At 52.6% G+C, this 23,675-nt stretch overlaps 3 protein-coding genes and 1 long non-coding RNA gene across 9 annotated transcripts; 2 read left to right on the forward strand and 2 right to left on the reverse strand.

The window, feature by feature from the left end:
* RBM15 (RNA binding motif protein 15) lies at nt 1-7,752 on the forward strand. The gene has a single exon (XM_015884973.3). It carries the CDS (start codon nt 141-143, stop codon nt 2,940-2,942), a length of 2,802 nt encoding a protein of 933 aa, XP_015740459.2. The 5' UTR covers nt 1-140; the 3' UTR covers nt 2,943-7,752.
* Nucleotides 7,753-12,837: 5,085 nt separating this feature from the next.
* On the reverse strand, nt 12,838-20,857 carry SLC16A4 (solute carrier family 16 member 4). 6 transcript variants are annotated; one of them, XM_015884974.3, is made up of 9 exons: nt 20,165-20,857; nt 19,613-19,716; nt 19,019-19,151; nt 18,402-18,545; nt 18,145-18,306; nt 17,478-17,996; nt 16,416-16,627; nt 15,740-15,833; nt 12,838-13,139 (listed from the first exon to the last, which is right to left on the reverse strand). In XM_015884974.3, exons 1-9 carry the CDS (start codon nt 20,550-20,552, stop codon nt 12,910-12,912), a joined length of 1,986 nt encoding a protein of 661 aa, XP_015740460.3. In that variant the 5' UTR covers nt 20,553-20,857; the 3' UTR covers nt 12,838-12,909. The 6 variants fall into 6 exon arrangements, with proteins under 6 accessions (XP_015740460.3, XP_015740466.2, XP_015740465.2 ...); XM_015884980.3 differs by having other exon boundaries at nt 19,019-19,222; nt 20,165-20,289; XM_015884979.3 differs by having other exon boundaries at nt 19,019-19,222; nt 20,016-20,201.
* Nucleotides 15,715-16,923, forward strand: LOC146754790 (uncharacterized). The gene is made up of 2 exons (XR_014938829.1): nt 15,715-15,851; nt 16,419-16,923. It is a non-coding gene; the product is annotated as an uncharacterized LOC146754790 (long non-coding RNA).
* Nucleotides 20,858-21,484: 627 nt separating the features above from the next.
* LAMTOR5 (late endosomal/lysosomal adaptor, MAPK and MTOR activator 5) lies at nt 21,485-23,583 on the reverse strand. Its single transcript, XM_015884982.3, has 4 exons — nt 23,514-23,583; nt 23,341-23,402; nt 22,261-22,378; nt 21,485-21,831 (listed from the first exon to the last, which is right to left on the reverse strand). The coding sequence occupies exons 1-4, from the start codon at nt 23,546-23,548 to the stop codon at nt 21,771-21,773; spliced, it is 276 nt and encodes a 91-aa protein (XP_015740468.1). The 5' UTR covers nt 23,549-23,583; the 3' UTR covers nt 21,485-21,770.
* Between the last annotated feature and the right edge of the window lie 92 nt (nt 23,584-23,675).

A 23,675-nucleotide genomic window follows, 5' to 3' on the forward strand; every position in this document is an offset into this window, starting at 1 on the left:
CCAATGGGCGCCGAGGGGGCGGGGTCGGCGGCGGCCGCGGCTTCCAAGATGGCGGCGGATGCGTGAGCGCGGCGGTCGGTCCGTCGGTGAGGCCGCCGGGGCGCAGGGCCGGGCGGGAGGCGGCCCCGCCGGGCACCGCCATGAAAGGCAAGGAGCGCTCCCCCGCCAAAGCCAAGCGGTCTCGGGGCGGAGGGGGCGGCGAGGACTCGGCCTCATCCTCCTCCTCAACGCGAGAGCGGAGCAGCAAGAAACCCAGCGGCTCCGGCGGCGGCTCCAACGGCGGCAAAGCGGCGGCGGCGGCTTCGAACGATAACAACAGCGGGAGGCGCGGCCCGCACCAGGACAAGGCCGCACGGACCGAGAGCGGGGCGGCCACGGGCACGGGAGGGCGGCACGGGTACGGCGGGAAGAGCACGGAGCCGTCACGGAGCAGCAGCAGCCGCGGGGGTGAGTCCCGAACGGTTGCGGCCCAGTCGTCGTCGTCTGACAGCGGGGAGTACAAGACGCTGAAGATCAGCGAGCTGGGCTCGGCTCTGAGCGACGAGGCGGTGGAGGACGGGCTGTTCCATGAGTTCAAACGATTCGGAGATGTGAGTGTTAAAATCAGTCGCCTCCCGCCCGGTACCGGCGCTGCGGATGAACGTGTGGCTTTCGTTAACTTCCGACGGCCTGAAGATGCACGAGCCGCTAAACACGCCCGTGGTCGCCTCGTGCTGTACGACCGGCCGCTGAAGATCGAGGCCGTCTACGTGGGGAGCGGCGGAGGGAGCAGCAGGAGGAGGAGCAGCCGTTCGCCGGCGCTGCTGGACAAGGAGTCACCCTACGGCACGGCAGCCGTGGGGCTGGCGGCGGCAGCGGCAGCTGTACGGCATCCCGCAGCTGGGGCGACGCAGCGGGCTTTGTCCCCCGCCGGCAGCGGAGGGGCGTTGGGTTACCGGGACTACCGGCTGCAGCAGCTCGCTTTGGGCCGCTTGCCGCCCCCTCCCCCTTTGCCCAGGGAGTTGGAGAGGGAGAGGGACTATGGGGGTTTTTATGAGGCGCGAGTGCGGCCGGCCTATGGGCTGGAAAGGGTGGCCAGCGTGGCGGCTGCTGGGGGATTCCGTGGAGGAGGAGGGGGTGCTGGAGCTGCCAGTGAGGAGGAGATCAGCCCTGAGGATGACCAGAGAGCCAACCGCACGTTGTTCCTGGGCAACCTGGACATCACCGTGAGCGAGACAGATTTACGTCGAGCTTTTGATCGTTTTGGGGTCATTACTGAGGTGGACATCAAAAGGCCGGGGCGCGGGCAGACTAGCACTTATGGGTTTCTTAAGTTTGAGAATCTGGACATGGCGCATCGAGCCAAGCTGGCCATGTCGGGAAAGGTGCTCCTGCGTAACCCTATCAAGATTGGGTATGGTAAAGCCACTCCAACTACCAGGCTCTGGGTGGGTGGCCTCGGGCCTTGGGTGCCCCTTGCCGCCTTGGCCAGGGAGTTTGACCGTTTTGGCACCATTCGTACCATTGATTACCGCAAAGGTGATTCATGGGCCTACATCCAGTACGAGAGCCTGGACGCGGCGCAGGCGGCCTGCACCCACATGCGTGGCTTTCCATTGGGTGGGCCGGATCGCCGCCTCCGCGTTGACTTTGCGGATACCGAGCATCGGTACCAGCAGCCCTACCTGCAGCCCCTGCCTTTGCCACCTCCTGCTCATTATGAGCTCGTGGCGGAGGCGGCTGCTTTTGGGGCTCACCGGGGGGCCCCACCCGATCCTCTGCGGGGTGCCCGGGACAGGACGCCACCGTTGCTCTATAGAGACCGTGATAGAGACCTTTATCCCGAGACAGAGTGGGTGCCACCCCCACCCCCTGTACGGGACAGGAGTAACCGAGCAGCTGCCTACGACCCACTGGAAAGCCTAGAACGCCGTCGGGATGGTTGGTCCTTAGAGCGGGACCGAGGGGAGCGGGAGTTGGGCAGTAGTAGGGATCAGCCTAGGAAACGGAGGCTGGCTGAGGACGGAGGCCGGCACTTGGATCGCTCTCCAGACAGCGAGCGCTCTTCTTCCTCTCGGAAGCGTCACTGCTTGACCACGACCACACCACCAGACCGCAGCCCTGAGCTCGTCGGGGGGAGGGAGCGTTACAGCAGCGACCCAGAGCGTTCATCGTCTCGCTTGCTCCTCTTGGAGCGGCCCTCTCCCATCCGGGAGTCACGGAGGGGCAGCTTGGAGAGGGGTCAGAACGAAAAGCGCGACCGAAAGAATTCCGCTGAAAGGGAGCGGAAACATCGCACTTCTGCTGCTGCTGCTCAGGAGTGCAAAAGCCCGGCCAAAAAGGATGAACGTGCTGCAGAGGGAGGCGGGGGAGGCTCCCGCCTCAAACCTCCACCTCAGAAACAGCAGCAGGACGGAGCATCACAGGCTGGGGGAGCCCCCAAGCTGTGCTTGGCGTGGCAGGGGATGCTTCTGCTGAAGAACAGCAATTTCCCGTCCAATATGCACCTGCTTCAGGGGGACCTCGGAGTTGCCAGCAGTCTCCTTGTGGAAGGAGCGACTGGTGGGAAAGTAGCTCAGCTCAAGATCACCCAACGTCTTCGTCTGGACCAGCCCAAGTTGGATGAGGTGAACCGCCGCATCAAGGTGGCGGGTCCCAATGGTTACGCCATCCTTTTGGCTGTGCCCGGCACATCAGACAACCGCTCCGCAGCCGGGGCTGGCGAGGCCACCACCTCCACCCAGAGGCCACTCAGGAATCTGGTCTCTTATCTAAAGCAAAAGCAGGCTGCTGGGGTGATCAGCCTCCCTGTGGGGGGCAACAAAGACAAGGAGAACAGCGGGGTCCTGCACGCCTTTCCGCCCTGCGACTTCTCCCAGCAGTTCCTGGACTCCACGGCCAAGGCGTTGGCCAAATCAGAGGACGACTATCTGGTCATGATCATCGTCCGTGGGGCATCTTAAAAGCCCTCGTGTGCTCTGTACCCAACCCTGCCTACTCCTCCACACAGCCCCTCCAGCGTGTGCCAGGTGCTATGGGATACAGCCTTAGCCAGCCCAGTCATGATTTTAAATTAGATCTTTGTTTGTAGGTGACTTTCTGTGCCCATTCTTTTTATTTTCTGTTACCGCATTTTTCTATAAGGTTAGAAGCCAGAAAGGTTGGTTAGCCATTAGAGTGAGTAGGATGTGTTGAGAATCCCTCATCTGTGGGGATAGCAGGGAGGCTTGGCCTGCTTTGACTTAATGACAAAATAAATAGATAAAAAAGAAAAGGAAACAAACAAACAAACAATCCCCACAACAAAAGACTGGGGAAGGGGGTGGGGTGGGGATGGGGATGGGGAGGGGGGGGAAGGGAAGAACAAACTCCCATCTTCCTCATTTTGATTCGTGTGTCCTTTTTTCATTTCATGTATTTTTGTTTTTTAAAGCGAGTTGGACAAACTCATCCTTTAAAAGAGTTCTGAACCGAAAAGACCAGATTTAAAGCACTACTAAAGGTAGTTTGAATGGAAAAAACCACATCCCTGCTTGATGCAGACTGGTGTCAGCTGTTCTTTTGGGTCGTGGGAGTTCTGTGATGGCCTCAGTCAGGCCCACATCATCCCTTTCCTCAGGAGCCTGAAGTGTTTCCCTTTGAGTCCTATGGCTCGAGGTTGACGTCCTCCAGGTGACCAGCACCTGCCCTTGGGTACACTGCAGAAAATGAGTTCCTTTCTATTGGGTGTTTGATTCATCCAGCCCCACAGAATGCATGCACTGAAAGTATGCTTTGATTTTTGGGTTGGTTTATTTTTTGTTGTTAAAAAACCAGGTGTATTTCTCCTATTTCGGTTCTGTTGTATCCCATATAATGCACTTTGGGTTTGTAGCAGTGACAATGTTTGGTAAATAGCTGAGGACTTTGTTACAAACCATGAATGTCTCGTGCTTAACTTTGGTATGCAGGAAACAAGGAGGTGCTTTAAGAATCTATTGTGGTTGGTTTTGTTTTTACTGCCTTGATCCAAGAGTTGCAGGTACAGTGGGGTCTGCTTTCACGGTGCGAACTCTGAGCGAGCGTGCTTCTCTCCAGAGATGGTTTTAATTCTGTAATAATTTAATTACCTTAAAGTTCTCATTATCTTTTATACCTCTTTGTTAATAGCAAGGAACTGCTGTCTGCTAGGGACTTTTCAGGTACAGTACAGCGGGCATTACATGAGGTTTATCATTCAATAGGCATCCGGAGGAAGGTGTTATTAGCACCTCCGGGTTGCTGAGATGGGAGGAAACAGTTTGCCTTGGTTTTCCAAAGAACTTTGCTCATTTTCTCATTCATTTTCCTTTTGTTGGGCACTATCCTCCAGCTGTCACACCTTGTTAATGCAGCATCTATAAGAGGGCGGGAAGGCATCCAAATCCCCATTGTTTTATTTAACAGCTGGGAGGATTTTGTCTCTGGCTTCTAAGCTGAAGGGTGACTCTGTATGAATATACAGGCCCTAAAATGTAATCTTGCACTTAAAACCAGAATGTAGCCTTGCACTTAGCCACATCTTCAGAGACAGGCAATGTAAATGCAGCACTGCTTCTCTCAGTTGTCTTCCATTGGGTTCTTTGGGTGATTGGTGCGGGTTGATCAACTTACACCACACAAAAAACCCCAATTCCAAGCATGGGGTTGGGTTGCCAGTAGGATATATGAAGGATGAGATGCATTGAATGTATTGTATGAACACAGCAGCTGTCAATGTGACATTGTGTGCTCCAGATCCGCTCTCACAGAGGTGCGTTTCTGTAGGGCTATGGAACAGCTTTCAGAGCGTGTTGGATTTCCCCTTTGTGACCTGAAGGAGCAGTGCTGCATCCCAAGCATCGCTGGGAACTGAGAACTCAGATGTGGCAGCTTATCTTGGAAGCAAAGTTTGGTTTTAGAGACATTTTTTTCCTTTCTAAAAGCCTCATTTAATGCTCTTAAGTGTTTGAGGGCGAAACCCAGGCTTCCCGGATTCGTGTCCTTCAATGTGAATGTAATAGATGGCAGAAATCAGCTGTTCATCTTCCTATTAACAACGAGAATTCCTCAGAGTGACACCAATGATGCAGATAACGGTGCGTTAGAGACGATATGGCATATTTACCACTTCCTGCACAGAATGTCTGTTTTAATTCTCACGGGTGGCTGTTGTGTGTCGGCGTGCAATCAAAGCTGCTGCTGCCTTGCTTGAAGTGCATTTGGGGTGAGTTTTCCCATAGATCTGAACCAGGGGATGCAGAGTTTGAAGGGAAAGAAACATTGAGCTGCTGGGAATCCCAATCTGCCCAACACCCAATAGAAGCACTGATGTTACTACATCCGACGCCGACACTTGCTAAGCACGTTGGTTGTTCATGTTGACACCCAGCAGCCACCCGTGGTTGTTTTAAAGCCTGTAAAACTTGGGGTCAACACAGCGTGTCCACACGTCAGAGCAAACAGGATGACTTTTGGGAAGAGCATCCTGGTTGCACTTCCCTTTCTCCTTGTTCAATAGCAGTGGTCGTGCTTTTATGGGTCGAAGCTGTGCCAGGGAATGGGACAGGCTGTGTTTGACTCCAGGTTTTCTTATGGAACGGAGTACCTGCTTCTTTAAATCTGGTTTATTTGTGGTTGCTGCTCTGTTTTGTAAGCAAGGATTTTAACACCCTTTGAGGGTAATTAATGTCCAAACCTAACTGACTGGCAACGGTTGTTTTGCCGGCACTTGGTCGCGTGCTGCCATCGAGTCTGGCGCAGCGTTAGCTGTGCTTTCCCTTGGGCCCCAAAGCCTGCACCATTGGAGTAACTGTCCTCTGAAAGTCATCTTGGCCAGGGCTGACCGCGTGTAGAAGTCCGTATGTGATCCCACTTCTGTCTAGAGCAGAACAGATGTAGCAGACTTCAGCTCTCTAATCATATTTGGCATTATGTTGCTCAAGCAGGAGCTCAGTATTTCTTCTAATGTCGTGTGCAGCCAGTGTTCCTCTATTTCACGAGCTAGCTTGTTGAATTACTGTGGAAAAAGGATGTCCTTTTCCTGAATCATTTTGTATAGCCGTGCTTTATGCTTTGGGGAAAGAACCTCAAATGACTCATACCTTTGTTTAAGATTTTTAGTAGGTTTTGTTTTTTAATTGGAAACTTGACGCAACTTCCTTGGCTGCTGGCCAGTGGCTTTGTTTGCTCCAGCCTGGTGCTCGGTCTGCTGCTGCCTGTTACCATCAGCTCTGCGGGTGGAGGCTTCTGGGTTACAAGTCCCGGAGGATCCTTGCAAGCATCGCAGAGGGAGAAGGGATTTACGTGCCAGGCAAACCTCAGCCTTCTCCATTGAAGTGTGTGGATGTTGAAGGAATGATTCGGTGACCGCTTGCTCAGCCTCTACAGGGGGGCACAGAGGAGAGTTTGGGATCTTCTTGCATTGCTGCAGAGCCATCGAGCTGATGGTAACCGAGGTGAAAGGCCTTAAGTATTAACGTGGAGGGGAGGAGTGAATGAAAATTGTGAAGACAGGTTCCGAAACTCTGAGGACTCAGGGAAAATAGGCTTGGAAATACTTAGTTCCGGGCTTTATGTAAACAGCGGTGAGGGCAGTGCTCCTGTGGAGCCTCTTGCACGCCTGTTGAACAGAAACAAGAGCGGAGAAAATTGCTGCCATGCATAATACAGAGTTTTTGGGGTTCTTTCCCCCCTTGTCTGCCCATTTTTTCTATGGACTTCCTGCAGATTGTGCTTGAAGGACAGGTATTCCAATGAGTTACAACCCGAATGCCGGGATGGTTTTTTTGCGTTATTAAGCTGTTATTCAGAGAATGGTTAACCAAATCCACACCTGCAGTTTTGGTTGCGACGGGTGGTGAAACACAACTTGAATAGCATCGACTTCCAATCCTAATTGGGTGCGTTTTTGCTTTGCCCTCTTCTTTAATGTTAGAATGGGAGGGCTGAGAGCAGGAGGGAGCCTTGTATGCACTACCTGTCATCCTGCTGTCGTTACGTTGCCTTTGGGAGGTGTCCGTTGAGGAAAGCCAACACCACAGGCACCACTTGGGGTTGGTTTTTCTCACGGCTGATCCTTGTGATTTATCCTGATAGCTGTTAATGGATGCGACCATTGATACTGTAAACCTGGTTTAACCTCGGTCCGAAACCAAACCCTGCGCTGCTCGTTGTGCTCCTATACATGGAAGGTGACTTCACTCAAGGTTTTCATGCCCCTGGGTGGCGTTGGTGCTCTTTGAAGTCCGGGTAGACCATTCAGCAAGGCTTTATCATCCCATATGATGTAAGGAGGGGGAAATCTATTGTATGCATTGATATGGAATAACGTTTTCTTTCCTCCTGCAAGCAAAGCTGGGCGGACTGCAGAGGACAACCACGTGGGATAGCGAGCTCTAATGGACCTTTGGGAAGAGAAGCTGTGGCTTGTGTGGAATATCCATGGGCCCATTCATGACGGAAGAAAGCTTATCTGTTTAGTATTTGTGCATTTTGACTAAAAAATGGCAGCTTTAAAAAAAAAAATAAGAAAAAAAAAATAAGTTGTGTATCTGCTATTGTGATGCCAATGGCCGTGTTTTAAAAGTGGATAAAAAATGACCTCTTTGCTTTGTGCTGTGTACACAAGATTGCTGGATAAAAAAAGTAAAGGAATACCCTTTTTATGGCTCACACAGCTTCCCGTAGCTGTCACTCAAACACGCGCTCACAGTTTGAGCTGATTTTGTTTCATTCTAAATAAATTTGTTTCTTTGGAGGAAAAAAAACACAAAACACACTGGTTTTTCTGCCTGGGAGTGAATTGACGACAACCGTTTGACCCCCCCTTTGTTTGCAGCTGAGGGGTTCTTTGCTGCTGTTGCTGCTCGGTGGCTGAGCCGACGCTCGCGGCTCTTGTGCAAAGAAGGAGGGAGAATGGAGCTTTTGCATTGACCGCCGTGTTTTACCTGCTTGGAAGAACCCAGCATCGCCCTTTGGTTGGGGTTCGCTCGCTGCTTTTACTCCTCATCCATACGAGGAAGCGGTGCTGATGCTGGCATACAAGAAGCAGCAGGGAAGCAGATCCCTGCAGCACAACGATGTCCGAAGCCGGGGCTTCGAAGAGCTGGATTTGCTGAATGTTAACGGTTCCGATCGGTTTCGTTTCACCTCGCTTCTTTTGGCCTTTTAGTTTCCATTTTGATTTTCATTTCTTATTTTTTTTTTTCTTTATTCCTTTTTATTTCTTAAGTTGCACGTAAAACCTTTGCAGCCAAACCAAAACCACCCACCCAGAAACGAGGCGTTATAATGTTATTAGATGCCGTTAATAAAAGCCACACGTTGAGCCACCACTCCTCCACCTGCAGCCGTCCCTTTGCAACACTTACCATCCCTTTGCAGCAGTTCCGTGTGGTCGCTGTCTTATAGTTCTGACCGGACGACGAGTTGGTGTTGGGTAATTTTAAACCCTTTGGTGTTGGTGTCAGTGATGTTTTCGGAACCGATCCTACCTGCCTTTGGATGTGCATGCGCCCTGATACGCGTCCCAGGTGCAGCTGCACGTTTGCTTGTTGTTGAGCACGTTGTGCAGTGCGATGCTGACAGGAGGATGGAGGCAACCCGACGCTGTGGTTCTGCCTTCCCTTGGCCTGGGCTCTGCATTCATCTCAGGAGACACAGTTGGACCATCAGCTGCGATGGAGAGGAAGCTGACGCCGCAGCATCGTTGGCTCCAGGATCCTGTGTTGTGCCCTTAGGATGACTGTGATGCATGGATGAAGGCGCCTTGAAACGCAAGCTTGCCCTGGTTGCTTCAACATCCTTTCGCCTCCTGTGGATGATAACCAACCTGGTGCTGTCCTGTGGCCATACATGAGGGCTGCAGGGCCTCCCAGCAGAAGGATGCTGTTCCCGGGGCACAGAGCTGTGTGAAATCCCCAAAGCAGGTAAGAGGGTCGAGTGCTTGGGCTGAATTGTAATGTAAAAAGGGATGGTTTTGTTGTTTGCCTGTTGGTTTGTTGCTTCTCCAGCCTCGGGTGCCTACTCACTTGTACTAATGGGTTTTGGTCAGCGCTGGGATGAGCCCTGTGTTTGCTTTGGGGTTCTCCTATTTGATGCTATGAGGTTTCCATGCCCACAGGGTGGGTTTTCAGTGTGGGAAAGCAGAGCTGATGTTTTGACTTTGTGAGCTGACTCACCCCGGGTGCTGTCTGTAATTGGGGTGCAGCGTGGGATGCCGGTATGAGTGCCTAAATGAACCTGTTGTCAATGAGAGCTTTTGTAGGTCTCACCAATGATTCCCAATCTTGTTGATGTGGTGGGAGTCCTGAGCTGAGCTTTTCTTCCAGCAGTCGGTGTTTGTAGTTGAAATTCATGTTTTGGAAGCATGTGTGTGTTTGTATGTGGATCCATTCGGGCTGTGAGCTGCATTGTGCCCTGACCCAAAGCATTGCACACCTCTGCCTGTTCTGCTGCTGGTTGTTGTGGTCCTGTCCACATCCTATGTATGGAGGTCCTATGGGGCAGCTCTATGATGTGACACTGGCTGCTTACAGTGGGGTGCTGCAGCTGCCAGGTGGACCATGGTTAAGTGTTAATTTGGCTAATGAGACTCAAAGCAGGCAATCAGGGGAAAGTGGATTTGCAAAGAGAAGCCTTTAATGAAGTGCACTGCAGCAGGAAGCCATGCGAGCAGATTAAACGGGGCAGCAGCTCCTTGCATTCACACCTCCTATGCCCAAATTGTGCTTTTCCCAGCCTCAGTTGAATTAATCACTTGAAAGCATCAGATGGCCCAGCTCCTGCTCTGGGCTGATAACGTGTTCTCTCTGCAGTGAAATGGCAAATGCTCTCTGAGGATACGCTCTATCCACGTGGCTGCCCTCGCAGAAGGGAAAGGAGTGGGAAGAGCTGTGGCTCTGGGCTGTGCTTACCCACAGCTGCTTTAGGAGATGGGGCTGTGGGGGGTGAGGATGGTCAGCTGTGCTGTGCTGTGGGCAGTGCTGGCAGCAGAGGGTGAGGGTGGGCTGGAAAAACCCTCTCCTGTTTTGCAAATCCTTTGTATCCTCCTCCAGCATGGTGTTAATTGCAGTAGGTGCTGAGCTTCAGGTTAATTGTGGGTGATGGGTATTTGGTCTGCTCGTTTTCCCTGCCTTGACCTTCATACCTAGCTCTGCAATTGGATCTGAAGATCAGCCCCGTAGCTTTTCAGCTGGCTCCAGTATTTCCTGTCCTCAGACACAGGGAAGGATCGGGCTGACAGTCAGCAACGTGTCCTGCCCTGCATTGGCACCATTCCCTGCAGTGCAATGTGTAGGATGAGGAGCAGCTCCTCCTGCATCACAGTGCTGTGCTTTGAGCCTGCAGGACACCCTGGGGCAGGGAGCTGCTGTTCCTATGGCCCTGCTGCCCCATTGCCATGCTGCCTGTAGCACTTGAGCTCATCCCTGGTGCTGCCCCTCTCCCTGCTCCCTATCTCTCTCCCTAAGGCAATAAAAGCAATGCAGACACGTTCCCAGCTGTCACAGGGCTGGTGACAAATACCTTTGCTCTTCCTTGTGGCCTTTGCTTCCTCTTCTGGCATTTCCTAGCCCTGCTTGACTGAAGGCTTGAGGGCTCAGGATGGGTCCTATTGGATCGGGCACCTCCCGGCCCTATCTCACCCACATGAGAGATATCAACGGTTCAGGGTGTTCAGAAGCTCAGGAGGCAAAGTCTGCAGAGTGGGGACTTTGGCCCATGAATTACTTCCGAAATTGCTGGAGGGAATGAATGTTCCTGGTGTTTGAGGTTATTGCAGCCTGGAAGGCTTTTCAATGAGCATTGGGCTCTGTGAGCTTACCCAGAGCTACAACTCAGTTTATCAAACATGTCTCTTTTTTCACTTCCTCTCCTTGGTTTCCATTAAGGCAGCTGATAAATCCCCATCACCCTCAGTGAAAGCAGCTCTCCCCAACTTAAAGGCATCTTTCCCAAGCATGAGAGAGGAATCGAAGCAGCGGGAGGTTTGGTTTGGTCTTGCTGTGAAAGCGGGCTGTGTTGGATGTGGATCTGGGAGAGAGCTGCACGATGCTCTTTGGAAACAGCAGCATCTGAGGTGTTGAATATCAGAAGATCACAGCACGGAGGGGGGGAGTTACACAAAGGATTCCTGCAGAGCACTTTCTGATGCCATCTCTGATTGCAGCTGCATCCCAGCAGCTTCTTTCCTTCTCTCAGCTCCTGCAGAGCCCTCAGGGGTCTGTGGATCTCTGTGGGTGCTGCTGCTCTCTGGTTGCAGATCACTGAGTGATGGCAGTGCAGCAGCTTCCCCCTGAAGGCAATTTCTTTTTAGCAGATCTTTGCTGCACCTTTTGCAAAGGTTTTCAGCACTTGCTTCCTCAGCTCTGGTGTGAATATTGCAGCTGGATTCCTACAGCTCTTGCTTTGCCCCAGCAAGGCCTGCTATATAAGAGGGCTTCAGTGGGGTAGAGAACCTTCCTCGGGGCAGATGTTCCCATGGTTGCTTTGATGTGTGAATGGATCAATGAATGGCTCTGCTCCTCAGCCATGTGAGGAATAACTGAAGCATCTGTTCTGTGCTTGCCTCCTCAGCAGATGGATTGAGAGGAGACGAGTGGATCTGCAGAGGTTGCACAGAGCTGCAGTGAGGAAGGCTTGGAGCTTTGTGTCAGGACAGCGTGGGGCTCCTGACCTGTTTGGATGGACGCAAGGAGGTGATCAGGGCACAAGAAAGGTACATTGAGTCATTTCTGGGCTGTGGGAAATGGGGACTTCAGAGCTGTTTGCCGAAGGGGTTGGGAGTAGGAGCATGATGGAGACCCTCAGTTTCCCTATATAAGGGTAAGGAAGCAGTGATGTGTGCCACTGTGTTGGAGAGCATCTCTACCCCCACACTGCACTGATTGTTGGGTCTTTCGCCCCTAGGCAGTGGGAAGCACAGGATGTGCGTTAGAGGTGCAGAATGAGGGGGTGGCTGTTGGTTTCTGGTTTAGTTTTGCAAGCTCTTGGGTTGGAAAGAGCATAAGGGGAGGGAATGGGGGAAGATGCTCCCCATAAACCAGGAGGTGGGGGCTGCTGCTGCAGATGGGATGGGGATGCACACACTCTGTCCTGCTGCAGGTTGGTTCTCAATGGGGGAAAAAGCTGAAAATGCCAGCAGTGTTTGGTTGGGAGAGGTTAGAGGACGCAGTAGGTGGGTGCTACAGAGCAGGCAGGGAGGTCAGTGCAGCAGATAGAGGCTGTGGGTCAGCTCTGTTTGCTGCATCTCATGACGTTCACCACTGACTGCAAACTCCAAGCTCGCCTATTTCCCTCCCTTAAGCACACACAGTTTCTTTGGCATCACTTAGCTGTGTGCCCACTCAATCTGGCCCATTAGCTGTGAGCCAGCAGCTTTTTGTGCCATACAGATCACTTCATTTGTGCTTGGAATCACCCTATAGTTTGAAGTAATGTTCCTACAGGGGAACAGTGCTCCTCATCCGTCTAAATGGAAGTGGTCAGTGTAGGGCCAAGCTGTGGGGCTGAAGCTCTGTGGGTTCTGCTGCTTTGGGGTGAGGATCCTGATGGGTGGGTGTAATTCTGCCTTACTCTGGTCGTGGTTTAAGGAGAGTGAGTTCAGCTCTGAGCCCTCTGCTGTGATCATTCATGCATTGCCTGGCTGTTATCGCATCCCATTGCAAGTTCAAACCTTATCTCTGCTCCCTATCTCTGTTCCTGCCTCCTTCCCTGGTGCTAATTAGCTGTATCTCAGTTAATAAGCTAAAGCTCCTGCTGTGCTTCGACTCTTGGTGGATCCCTGCACTGGGGTGGGGATGTAGGGCAGGAGCTCAGGCGTAACCCACATCCCCAGCCCTGCCAAAGAACATTTCACACTGCATGTTTTGCTGGCTTTAATGACACATCTGGCTGTGCTGGCTGTGCATGCAGCATCTAACAATCCCTGCTTTAACGTTGCAGGTCTGTGCTGGCCGGCGTCTGGCTGTGGCTGCAACCAAAGCTGGTCCTTCCCGAGCTGCCCTGCAGGATGGCTTCACTCTGCATTGCAACGTTGGCTTTCTGCAGCTTCCATCTCTGGGCCAGAGGCTCCATGAAGAAGGAGACAGGAGAGAGCAGAGCACAGGCCCCAGCAAAGAGGAACGAGCAGGCGTAAGTCTGCGTGTAGTCATACAGCCACCCTGCAGGAGAGGAGATGGTTATTGAGGCTGCTGGGTTTTACTGGCTGCAAATCGCTTTGGGGAGGTGTGTGGGAAGCAAAGGATGTGTGCTTTCATATAAGAATACCTCAGATACTTGCTGTAGGTTCCCTTAACCCTTTGTTGCCTTGTGCAGCCAGCAACTGGTACAGCAGGCAAACAAACTGCAGGGTGTTCTTAGCATTGACACCGCCAGCCCTTTGTAGTGGATGTGGATTTGAATCTGATTACGTTTAATCCTTGATGTTTTTCCTTTTCCTTTTTAACCGTGAGGACCAGAAGTAGCTGGTGCAGCAGATGTGAGGTCCTGCTGGATAATGAGATGCTTTGCACGTGTGTCTGGCTTTGCAACATCTGTGCTGCAATCTCCACGTCCCCCCCAGGCGTGCTGCCTTGTGAGCAGACCCAGTGCAGCAACCTGTCCAAAATGAGAGATCCCAGACAAGGGGCTGCGAGCAAACCTGCTTAATAGTAGCTTTGCTGGCACTTAAAAGGAAAAGCTGAATTCCACAGAGCCTCAGGAATCTGCAGGGGGGAAGGTCGCCTTTTGAAGAGACCTTGAAGTGTTTGGTTTGGTTACATCTCATTTCTGGACCTTCGAATTTAAGTGTCATCTGTTGTCTGGGCCTTCCATTTAAATCCTGCTTGAATCTAAGATATGCAAAGCAATAGGAGCTGCTGCCGCCTGTCATAAATCCTGCAGTATATTCCCAAATCAGGTATCCGGGTGTGTGGGGTGGGTGAGCAGCACAGTGACCAGCTGAGCTCAGAGCTGCTGCTCACATGGGGCAGAATTCCTTGCATGGCATCTGTGGATTTACACCATTTACAGCAGCACTTTGGGATCCAGATAGAGCAGGAAAATGCAGCAACAGAGCCTTGTTCCCAGGGTTACCTGTGGGATAGTGGGGAAGGAAGCAGTGCTGCTCAGTGTGAGGCTGGGTGAGCAAAAGGGACAGATGCCCATGATGCCCATGCATCATTTACAGGGCTGTAGTGGGCTCTGGGGGAAGAAAGGAAGTCTTGCGTGCTGCCCTGTGGGCTCACCAGCTTTCAGTTATCCCACGCCTTTGCCAGATCTCAGCTCTGTTGTTTTTTCTTTCACTCAAGGATATTGCTCGAGCCCAGGAGTGCCTTTCCAGAGGGCAAAGCCCAGGGAAGCACAGTGGGAGGACGTGGCAATTTCTCCCCTATAGGAAATAGGATGCAGCTCTCCTTGGCTCTCTTGCACCTTGCCAAAATGATGTTTGTTCTGCCTTGTTCTGCTGTTCAGGAGCACCCAGCTGTGAGGAGCCTCAGCCTTGGCTTAAGGGCTTCCAGTTAAACAGATTTGCACGTAAGTCACCTCTTCACTGCACTGTGATCAGGCTTTGCTCTGCTGTGCACAATAAGCATTTATAACCCGTGTCTCCCTCGTGTTGTGGGTTTTAATATAGAAACGATGCAGGTTGTGCTTCTGAGGTCAGCATTTGAAGGGAGGTCAGCAGCAGTGGGATGCACTGAGCCCCCCCAGGATCTTACATAGCACTTCGGTGCTGCAAGGAGCAGCTGCTGTTGGAAACAGGGAGTTAGCAGGTAGCCCCAATTGGTTTCCATGTTTCGTATGGCAGCGTTGGAACGTTGCAGTAGGAAGCACAGGAAGAGAAAACTACAGCAAACAGAAAACTGTGGTGTGCCACAAACCTGGATCCCGAGCTGTGACTCATTTCCCTCTCGCTCTGCTTACAGTGAGGTGGATCAGTGCGACTTCTTGGCCTTGTTGGGCCTTGATTGAACCCAGCTGGATGAATGAAGAAAGGCTGATCTGTGAGCGGGGCTTCTTGCAGGAAACCTGCTTGCTTTATGAAACCCAGCCCCATCCTCGCATCGTCAGGAAGCAGGTTTCCAATTAGCAATAATAGATTGGAAGCAGAGGGAAGCATAACCACTGCATGATGCATGGACGAAGGGAAGCCAACTTATTTAGCTCTTTATACACCGTATGTTACTCTGGAAAATTGACTGCCATGGTTTTGCAGGTATTGCTTTCTGCTGGACGTACATCTTGTATCAGCAGAAGAGATCTTCTCCAGCACAGCCTATGGATCACTGTGACACTGTCAGACACGCTGTCAATGAAACACTTTAGCTGCTCCAAATTGCATCCATACCCAGAGTTTGGCCAACCTAGAGGTATTGATTAAGGAAATCAATCTTTCTCGTGCCTGCAGAATGGCAGGGCTGCTAGTGTAGCATGGAGGTGGTATCACAGAGCATTAACACAGGGCTGTCTTCCTTCAGTCCTTCTGTTTCTTTCTGGCTCAGTATTAACACTGCCCTGCTGGTGGTCAAACCCAATGGTACTGAGGTCAGTGCTGCTGTGCTGTGGGTGCTGAGCTCCTTTCCTATGCAGACATCACACGCCGTACATACATGAGCTGAACTATTCCCTGTGCTGATGTTCTCCAATGTGTTCTTTGTGTTTTATCTCCTTGGACAGAAAAGTCATCCACGGATGCATACGGGTAGGAGAGCGATCCAGAAGAAGGTTTTACTACTGGATGCCAGTGGTGGGTATGTGAGATGTGTCAAGTTTACATTACCTGCTAGAGGAGGTCCGCCAACAGCTGCTATCCCAGCAAAGAAGGAAGCAAAGCCCAAGTAGCTGTGGAGCTTTTGCACGCCGACCAGGTCTACCTGTTGGTGTAAATACGGGTAAATATTGGGAGGGTTGGTGGGAAGCACAGAAGCCCTTTAGTGGGGAGGTTCATCTCTGGATACTGTGGGGTTTGGGGAGGACTTTGCTCCTCCAGGTCTGACACAGCCTGGAATCCGCTCGCCTCCCAAAGGTGAGTGCTGTAATTACAGCATGCAAAGTGCACTTCTGCCTTCCCACTGGGAGAACAGGCCAAGGCTGCAATGATGTTTCTCTATCCTGATCCCACTGTACCCATTCTGTGTGTTACAGACAGCCCAGGGGTTGGGACTGTGCTTACAGCCCTTTGGCTTTGCATTAGAGCTCAGGTAGTCGACAAATGGATCCAATCTGCTTCCTATGAGCTTTTAGAAAGGAGGATGTGGGAGGCAATTCAAGAAGCTCCTGGTGCTGCTGGGCAGACTGGAGCCCTGCCATAGGGATTTGAGGGCAGACCCTTCTCACTGCAGACCACATAAGCCCACTTCAGCCTTACAAAAAGGTGGTTATGTATTTTGGAATGCTGTTAGAAATGCCATATCTTTCTATTGCGTTCCATATATGTTAAAATGAAATATCCTCACCAGCACAGGGAGCACCAGAGCCAGGAATCCACCACAGAAGATGGCGAAGGCCACAGCGTAGGTCATGAGCAGAGGGAAGGTGGTGGCCAGGGGGCAGAGCAGGTTGGTGACACCGCAGAGCACCAGGTAAGCTGCGTGGTAATGGTACTTCTTGGTCCAGTTCTGGTCTGCAATCCACCCTGAGAGCAGCTGGCTGCCTGTCTCAGTGATACCTGCAGGAAGAGGTCACTGAGCCTCAGGGAAAGGCTTCTTACATAGGTAGATATCTCTATTTTTCCCAACTTTTGGTGCTTATTTTCACATTTTTTGGATGCTTTTGTGTAAGATGAAGGTCAGAGCAATGAGGGGCTGTCAGCTCGTGGTGCTGCATCCCTGTGGCTCTTAATTAAGGGCATCAGATTAATTGCTGTGCTCTCCTCGATTCCTTCACCACGTACCTCAATTCTACACATTGCACAGCGTTGCAGAAGGAGAATTTATTTTTATACAATAAAATATTTTATGATGACTGAGGCTGGGGCCCTTTTCTTAACGTGATGTGATTGCAGCCTTCGTGTTGTATTCACACAGCATTATTTCTTGGGGGGGGGGGAAGCTTTTTCTTACTTCCCCCCCCCGCCTTCAAGAAGTGAATGTGCCAAATCCAAATGCTCAGATCCAAATCTATGGTGGCTTTCTCTTTTCCTCCTTTCCCCCCCTGATCCTGTATTCCTCTCTGTGGTCACACTGGAGGTTTATGAATGCAGATCGCATTTCTTGCGGCTTTTGTGGGGCTGAGCAGGGACAGCTGGGAGGCCAGAGCTCACACCTAACAGCCTAAAACCTGCATTTATTCCCTGCAGGAAGGGGTGGCTGAAAGAACCACCCACCATCTGAAAGCAGCTCCATACGTGTGCAGAAAGCAATGCTATATATACAGAAAGGGGTAAGGGCTGTGAGCTCAGGCTTTTCCATGAGGATTTATTTTAGAACACATCTCGGGAGTGTTTCTTGGCAAGGTTTGTGTTGCATTTTTTGCCTGTTTTGCAATTATAAACGTGTTGAAAAGATTCTTTTGCCTACCGGCCACAGAGATGAGATAGGAGGCATCCATGCTGCTTATGCCCAACGTCCTGGCTCTGGCTACCAGGTGGAAGATGGGCACGAAGTAGGCCAGGTGACTGAACAAAAAGGACCAGGTAAAAATGCAGAAGAGGGGATCCTTCAGAGGGGAGAAGTCAATGAGAGGCTGCGGCTTCTCCTCTTTGGGCACTGGGATGGATCTGCAGCTCCTCGTGGCCTCAGTGCTGGTTTCAGGGGAGCTTTCAGTGGGGGCTTTCCTTGGTGCTGCTGTGGTTACTGCATGGGAGCTGTCAGCACTGCAGGGCTCTGCAGGTGACTTTGTGCTGGGAAGGTCCTGAGCGCTGCATGGCTGTGCTGCTCCATTAGTGGCTTCGAGGTCTCCTGCCCCTCCTTTGGGCGCAGAGCTCTTGTCCTCATTGCTGGCTGGGGATCCTGGGGGCTGCTGGGTGCGGATGGGGCGCAGCAGCATGCCGGAAGGCACGAGGTTCAGCATGATGCCACTGAGAATCAGGAGAGTACCTGCAGCAAGGCAAAAGGAGCTTCTTAAAATGCATTTTGCTATCAGAACGGGGGAGCAGGAAGAAAGGTTGTAATTCACTGTGGATGTGAAGAAGGATCTACAGCAAGGATCCTGCTGAGCCATGCATGGGGCAGGAGATGTGCTCACCCTGCCAGCCGTAGGTGTTGATGAGCAGCTGTGTGAAGGGTGCAGTCAGGAAGGTGAGGCCCATCCCTGAGCGGGCAATGGCATTGGAGAAAGCCAGCCGGGTCCTGCAGCGTTTAGCTGTCATCACTGCAGCTGCCTGGTATAGGCAGCAGAACCCCATGCCTGGGTGGAAACACAAGGGGTCAATGCCAAAGCTGGGCCACCCTGAGCTTATTCCCTCTGTGATGGGTGAAAGGTTTAAGGGAGCTGCTACTCACCCAGCAGGAGTCCCATGGAGACACAGAGGAAGGGGACACTGGTGGCCTGTGTGCTGAGCAGGCAGCCCCCACTGACCAGCCCAGCCCCGATGATGGAGGTCGGCCGCTCACCGATCCGCCTGCAGATCACAGCCACCAGTGGGGCTGCAAGGGAGAGGAGGCAAAGCTTGGTGCCCAAAGAGCCCAGATAGCCCAGGGAACCATTGGCCTTCTTGGCCACAGGGACACACTGCAGGCTCATGGTCAACTGGTTGGCCAACGGCTGGCCAACCATTGGCCAACCATTGGTCAACCATTGGCCAACCATTGGTCAACCATTAGTCAACCACTGGCCAACCATTGGCCAACCATTAGTCAACCACTGGCCAACCATTGGCCAACCATTAGTCAACCATTGGCCAACCATTGGCCAACCATTAGTCAACCATTGGGCAACCACTGGCCAACCATTGGGAAACCATTTGCCAACCATTGGGAAACCATTTGCCAACCATTGGCCAACCAGGACCTACAGCTCCTTCTCCACAGAGCTCCTTTCCATCAGCTCAACCCCAGCCTGCGCTGATGGATGTGATATGGAGCAGCTATAGGTGTAGGACCTGCAATGCAATGCTCACCTCCCAGGAAGCGCAGTGAGGACATGATGGAGCCGATCCAGCTGACCTGCTCTGAGGATCCCCCCACCTCCTCTTGGAATGCCACGAAGAAAATGCCGAAGGTTTTGAGCGTTCCCATCACAAACACATTGACCTGTGTCAGAGCAGGACAGATGAGGTGCTGCAGGGGATGGATGTGCTCCCTCCTTCCGGATAACGTGTTGCCTTTGGGACAAGTTAAGGAGTGTTGGGGTTGAATTTCAATTGACCTTATGCAAAACTGGCTTCTCCAAAGCAACAGAACTAAACGACATCAGAGCTTTGCTTTGCTCTCTGATGAATTAATTCATGAGCTCATGCTCCCTTCCCAAAGGACAAAGGACAGTCGGTGCCTCCCAGCCCAGGGCTGGGGTTAACCATTGCCAGCTATGGAAGGCTCGGTGCCGGCTGCATCCTCACTCTTTGCTCTGCCTGTGTCCTCCTGTAGCAAAGCACTCGCTGCCTCTGAGCCTTCCCCTAATTCTCTTCCATTAGTTGAATAGGATCAGCCCATCCGGAGACTTCCCACACACCCCATCTTACAAAGGTTTGGGGGTGAATTCGTGCTCTGCTTACCAGGAAGAAGTGCAGCACCGCTGCCCATGCCCACATTCTGTCTGTGCCTTGGCTCCCATCTCCCATCACTGCTGCTGGCTCTGCCTTTCCTTCTTTCCTTTCCCCTGGGAATGAGAATTCAGGGTATATTAACTCCACAGCACCAAAGATGCCCCCAGTCCTTCTGTTTGGTGGCGCAGTCTCACTGCTTGCCTTCAGCTCACTTTCTTTTCCCCTTCCTAAATAGCTCAAGGCGTGTAATTAAGCCCTTTCCTTTAGAGCACAGGGTTGGTTTGTGCTGAAAGCCGGGGCTCTGCCCGTCCCATCTTTGAGCTCCTAGGGAGGCTTTTCCTGCCCACCTCCTTCCCATTCTATCCCATACTTCCAGCAGCAGCCGAGCCAACAAACCCGACCCCTTCCTTACCGCCGTGCTGCTGCTGCATGCTGCCAAACCTTCCCCAAAACAGCAGAACGCAAAGAGGAATCTCCTCGTCATTTGCTCCAGTGGTGAAGTTCCCCCCTCCGACCCCCCCTCCTCTGCTTGTGACCCTCTGCCCCCCAGCCTGGCCCTACGTCCGTGTCCGGCAGAGATGACGACCAATGCAAAACCGAGGCAGGACTTTGTGTTAGGATCCTTCCTCCTCCTTTCCCTGCTGCTCCAGGCCAGGAGTCCCTCCCCTTCCCCTATGGCAGAGCATGATTCCTTTATGGAGGAAACTGAGCCGTCTGCTGGGGTCCGACCGAGGCTCAGTGTCCAGCTGATGGATGGAAGCCAGAGCTGCTGGTGGCCACCCAGCCCTACAGGAGGAGGTGACAGCAGTACTGTAATAGGGTAATGCTGTGGGGTCGGGGGGGCTGGCTGTCCCATCCCTGCTTTACTCCCTTCTTGCTGTGGGATCCGGGAGCGGATATCCTGGGGTAAACAGAACAGCATAGAGAAACTTCCCTTACAGTTGGGCATCCAGCACGTGCGCTGAGCATTTATATAGGTGGGACAGTGTTTGCAATGTGAGCTATGAGAGCTTGGGGTGCACAGGGTGCAGGGTGGGAGGTGGCAGCATCTGAGGCCATCCCTGTGTATCCAGCAGCCCTAATAATGAGGGCAGTGATCCTAGGGCTTGTTAATGGGAGAGCTGAGTGCTCACAGCCCTTTAACTTCTGCTCTTATAGGAGCCCATGGCTATTTATTGGGGCTATTTAAAATGGGCATCTGCACTCTGTTTTGAGCTTGGAAACTGAGCATTAAAGAAAATAAAGGGGAGGTAAATGATGGGCATGATGTAGCACTGCTCACCTCCATTAGCACCAACCTCACCATGAGAGCAGCCCATCCTTAGAGCCTGCTACATACATAACAGTGATGGTGAGGCCAGGACTGTCTGTTTTACACAGTGAATGCAGTTTTAGCTCCAACCCTGCCCTATCTGTTGGTCTATGCTCTACAGTGAAGCCTCCTTTCTGCTCCACGTATGAGGCCAGCTCCTGTCTGCTCCCTTGTGCTGCGGAAGCATTCGAGCAAAGCAGCTTTTCAGGGCCTTTCTATGGGATTGTTCTGCCCAGTTCCAAATGCTCGAACCTCTAAAGGGAAGAGAGGATTCGTGGGGATGTCATCAGCATCCGTTCACAGTTCACACGAGGGCCAACAAGTTGAGGTTTGAACTTCAATCCGAAGCATAATAATAAGCTGCTCTCACTGAAAGCTTAACCAGAGGAAGCTAAACATTTCCTAAGAGAATAGAGAACTATTTGTATCTCTTCTACTGGAGGGACCTCCAAGTCTTGGTCCCTTTTCTCTGCAGCAATGCCAATGAAGAATCAGAATGGGAGGAGTCCCTCCAATTGGCTTTAGGGAAAGCAACGGGTTTTCACAGTAGGATCAAAGAGAAGCAAAGGTTTTTGCAGGTCATTTATTGATTTCTCCAACAAATAAGGCCACACACACACACACACACCTTGTAGTATCTATCATTACACAAGCTTGGTGAGTGACTCACGTCTTTAACAGCACGACTGCTAAAACGTGAGCTGGAAACCCTGATAGATGCATAGGAGCTGGTAAGTAGAGAGGGAGAGCCTTCAGCCCAGATTTGGTACTAGAAGCGTGTTCTGCATTGGAACAGCCAAGGAGAGTGAGGAGGAGCTGGTCTGGAGCAGGGAATGGAGCATCAGGATGCCACGGTCAGGATGCCAACTTGTGCACTGCTACGGTGATGCTGTCATGCTTCTGGATCATGATGTTCCTAGAGCAAGGAAAGTGCTGTCAGAGGAAGGTGAGAAACCAGCTGGGTGAGCAGGAGCTGACTTGGCTGGGAAACCAGATGGGCAGCTCAGTGCCAGACCTGTCAGCTGTTCCCACAAAGGGGGATGATGGAGTCCTGCTGACCAAAACGACACTACAGCATGGGCTAAATAATCCACGGGGATCCCAAAAGCAAAAGAAATACAGTGCTGCAGCAACCACCAGCCCCTGAAAGGCTTCCAGCTGCTTCTGCAGTTCCCAAAGCCTGAGGTCCCATGAATCTGACTTCTTTTCATACCCCCCTCCCAACACAGCTTCAGCAATGGGGCTTCCTCCAGCTCTGCCAGTGAAGCAGAAGATGGAGAGCTCTGCTCTGGAGATTTGGGGTGGGGAAAAAGGGAAGAGCAGCAGCCTTGGGCTGGATGCTCACCCACTGTCTGACTCCAGGCACACCACAGGAGTGTCGGTTGGGTCGGAGGTGAGCTTGGCTGCCTGCTGGGCCAGCACAGAGATGACTCCAGCATGTTCATCTGAGAGCGTTCCTCGGCCTGCAAGAGGGGAGATGTGGGTTGAACTCATGCACACCATGATGGGAGGCAGCTCCCCATCCCCATTTCCTTCCCTTATCACTGTAAGCTGATGTAGTACCTCCCCAGAGCAAATAATCACTTGAGTTGGAAGTGACTTGTAAAGGCCATCAGCCCAACCCCCCTGCAATGAACAGGGACACCCATAGCTCCAGCAGATGCTCACAGCACCCATCCCTGACTTCCAGTGTCTCAAGGGCCAGAGCACCCACATCTCCGGGCAAACTGTGCTGGTGCTTCTATGGGGGTCCACAGGGGTTCTATGGGGGGGTCTATAGGGGTTCTATGGGGGGGGGGTCCATAGGGGTTCTAAAGGGGTCCATAAGGGTTCTACAGGGGTCCATAGGGGTCCTATGGGGGGTCCACAGGGGTTCTATGGGGGGGGGGGTGTCAATAAGGGTTCTATAGGGGACAGGGGTTCTATAGGGGTCCATAGGGGTCCTATAGGGGGGTCCATGGGGGTTCTATGGGGGGGTCCATAGGGGTCCTATAGGGGTTCTATGGGGGGGTCCACAGGGGTTCTATGGGGGGGGGGTCCATAGGGGTTCTAAAGGGGTCCATAAGGGTTCTATGGGGAACAGGGGTTCTATAGGGGCCTATAGGAGGGTCCACGGGGGTTCTACTGGGGGTCCACGGGGGTTCTATGCGGGGAGCCCATAGGGGTTCTATGGGGGGGGGGGTCCACAGGGGTTCTATGCAGGGGGGTCCATAGGGGCTCTAAAGGGGTCCACGAGGGTTCTATGGGGGACAGGGGTTCTATAGGGGTCCATAGGGGTTCTATGCGGGGGCGTCCACAGGGGTTCTAAAGGGGTCCATGGGGGTTCTATAGGGGATAGGGGTTCTATAGGGGTCCATAGGGGCTCTATGGGGGTCCCCATGCCCACCCCTAATCCAGGCCCTGCCCTGGTCTCTCCCATACTCACACCCCAGGTTGAGGCCTTGCGAGTCGGTGCACAGGACTCCCACCACGGCCGGGTTCTTCATGCTGCGGGAGAAGCGGCGGTCAGCCCGGCCTACACCCAGCCCCCAGCCCGCGGCCTTGCCTTCCTTCCCCCCCCCAGCCCCTCGGTCCCGCCGCCCCCATCCCGCTCCGTACGTGTCCTCCAGGTGCTGCTCCAGGCTCCCCTCCATGCCGCCCCCCTGCCGCCTTCACTTCCGCCCTTCTCGGCGGCTCCTGGCAGCTGCGTCGGTCATGTGACGCACGCTACGGTGGCTCCGCAGGGCCAAAAAGCGAAGCCAGTGTACGAGAACCGCCCTG

Source organism: Coturnix japonica, chromosome 38, assembly GCF_054131305.1.
Source record: "Coturnix japonica strain WE chromosome 38, WE-NBRP24, whole genome shotgun sequence".
NCBI lineage: Eukaryota > Metazoa > Chordata > Aves > Galliformes > Phasianidae > Coturnix > Coturnix japonica.

Bases quoted from the DNA above. Each gene is read 5' to 3' on its own strand.
- RBM15 (XM_015884973.3), top strand. From the start codon at position 141: ATGAAAGGCAAGGAGCGCTCCCCCGCCAAAGCCAAGCGGTCTCGGGGC.
- SLC16A4 (XM_015884974.3), bottom strand. From the start codon at position 20,552: ATGCCCAACTGTAAGGGAAGTTTCTCTATGCTGTTCTGTTTACCCCAG. The intron at 19,152-19,612 runs GTAAGCAGAGCA...GCTCTGACACAG, and splicing joins CGGTGCTGCACTTCTTCCTG to GTCAATGTGTTTGTGATGGG. The intron at 16,628-17,477 runs GTAGGCAAAAGA...CTCTTCCTGCAG, and splicing joins CTATCTCATCTCTGTGGCCG to GTATCACTGAGACAGGCAGC.
- LAMTOR5 (XM_015884982.3), bottom strand. From the start codon at position 23,548: ATGGAGGGGAGCCTGGAGCAGCACCTGGAGGACAC. The intron at 23,403-23,513 runs GTACGGAGCGGG...CTTCTCCCGCAG, and splicing joins GAGCAGCACCTGGAGGACAC to CATGAAGAACCCGGCCGTGG. The intron at 22,379-23,340 runs GTGAGTATGGGA...CCCCTCTTGCAG, and splicing joins GCAAGGCCTCAACCTGGGGT to GCCGAGGAACGCTCTCAGAT.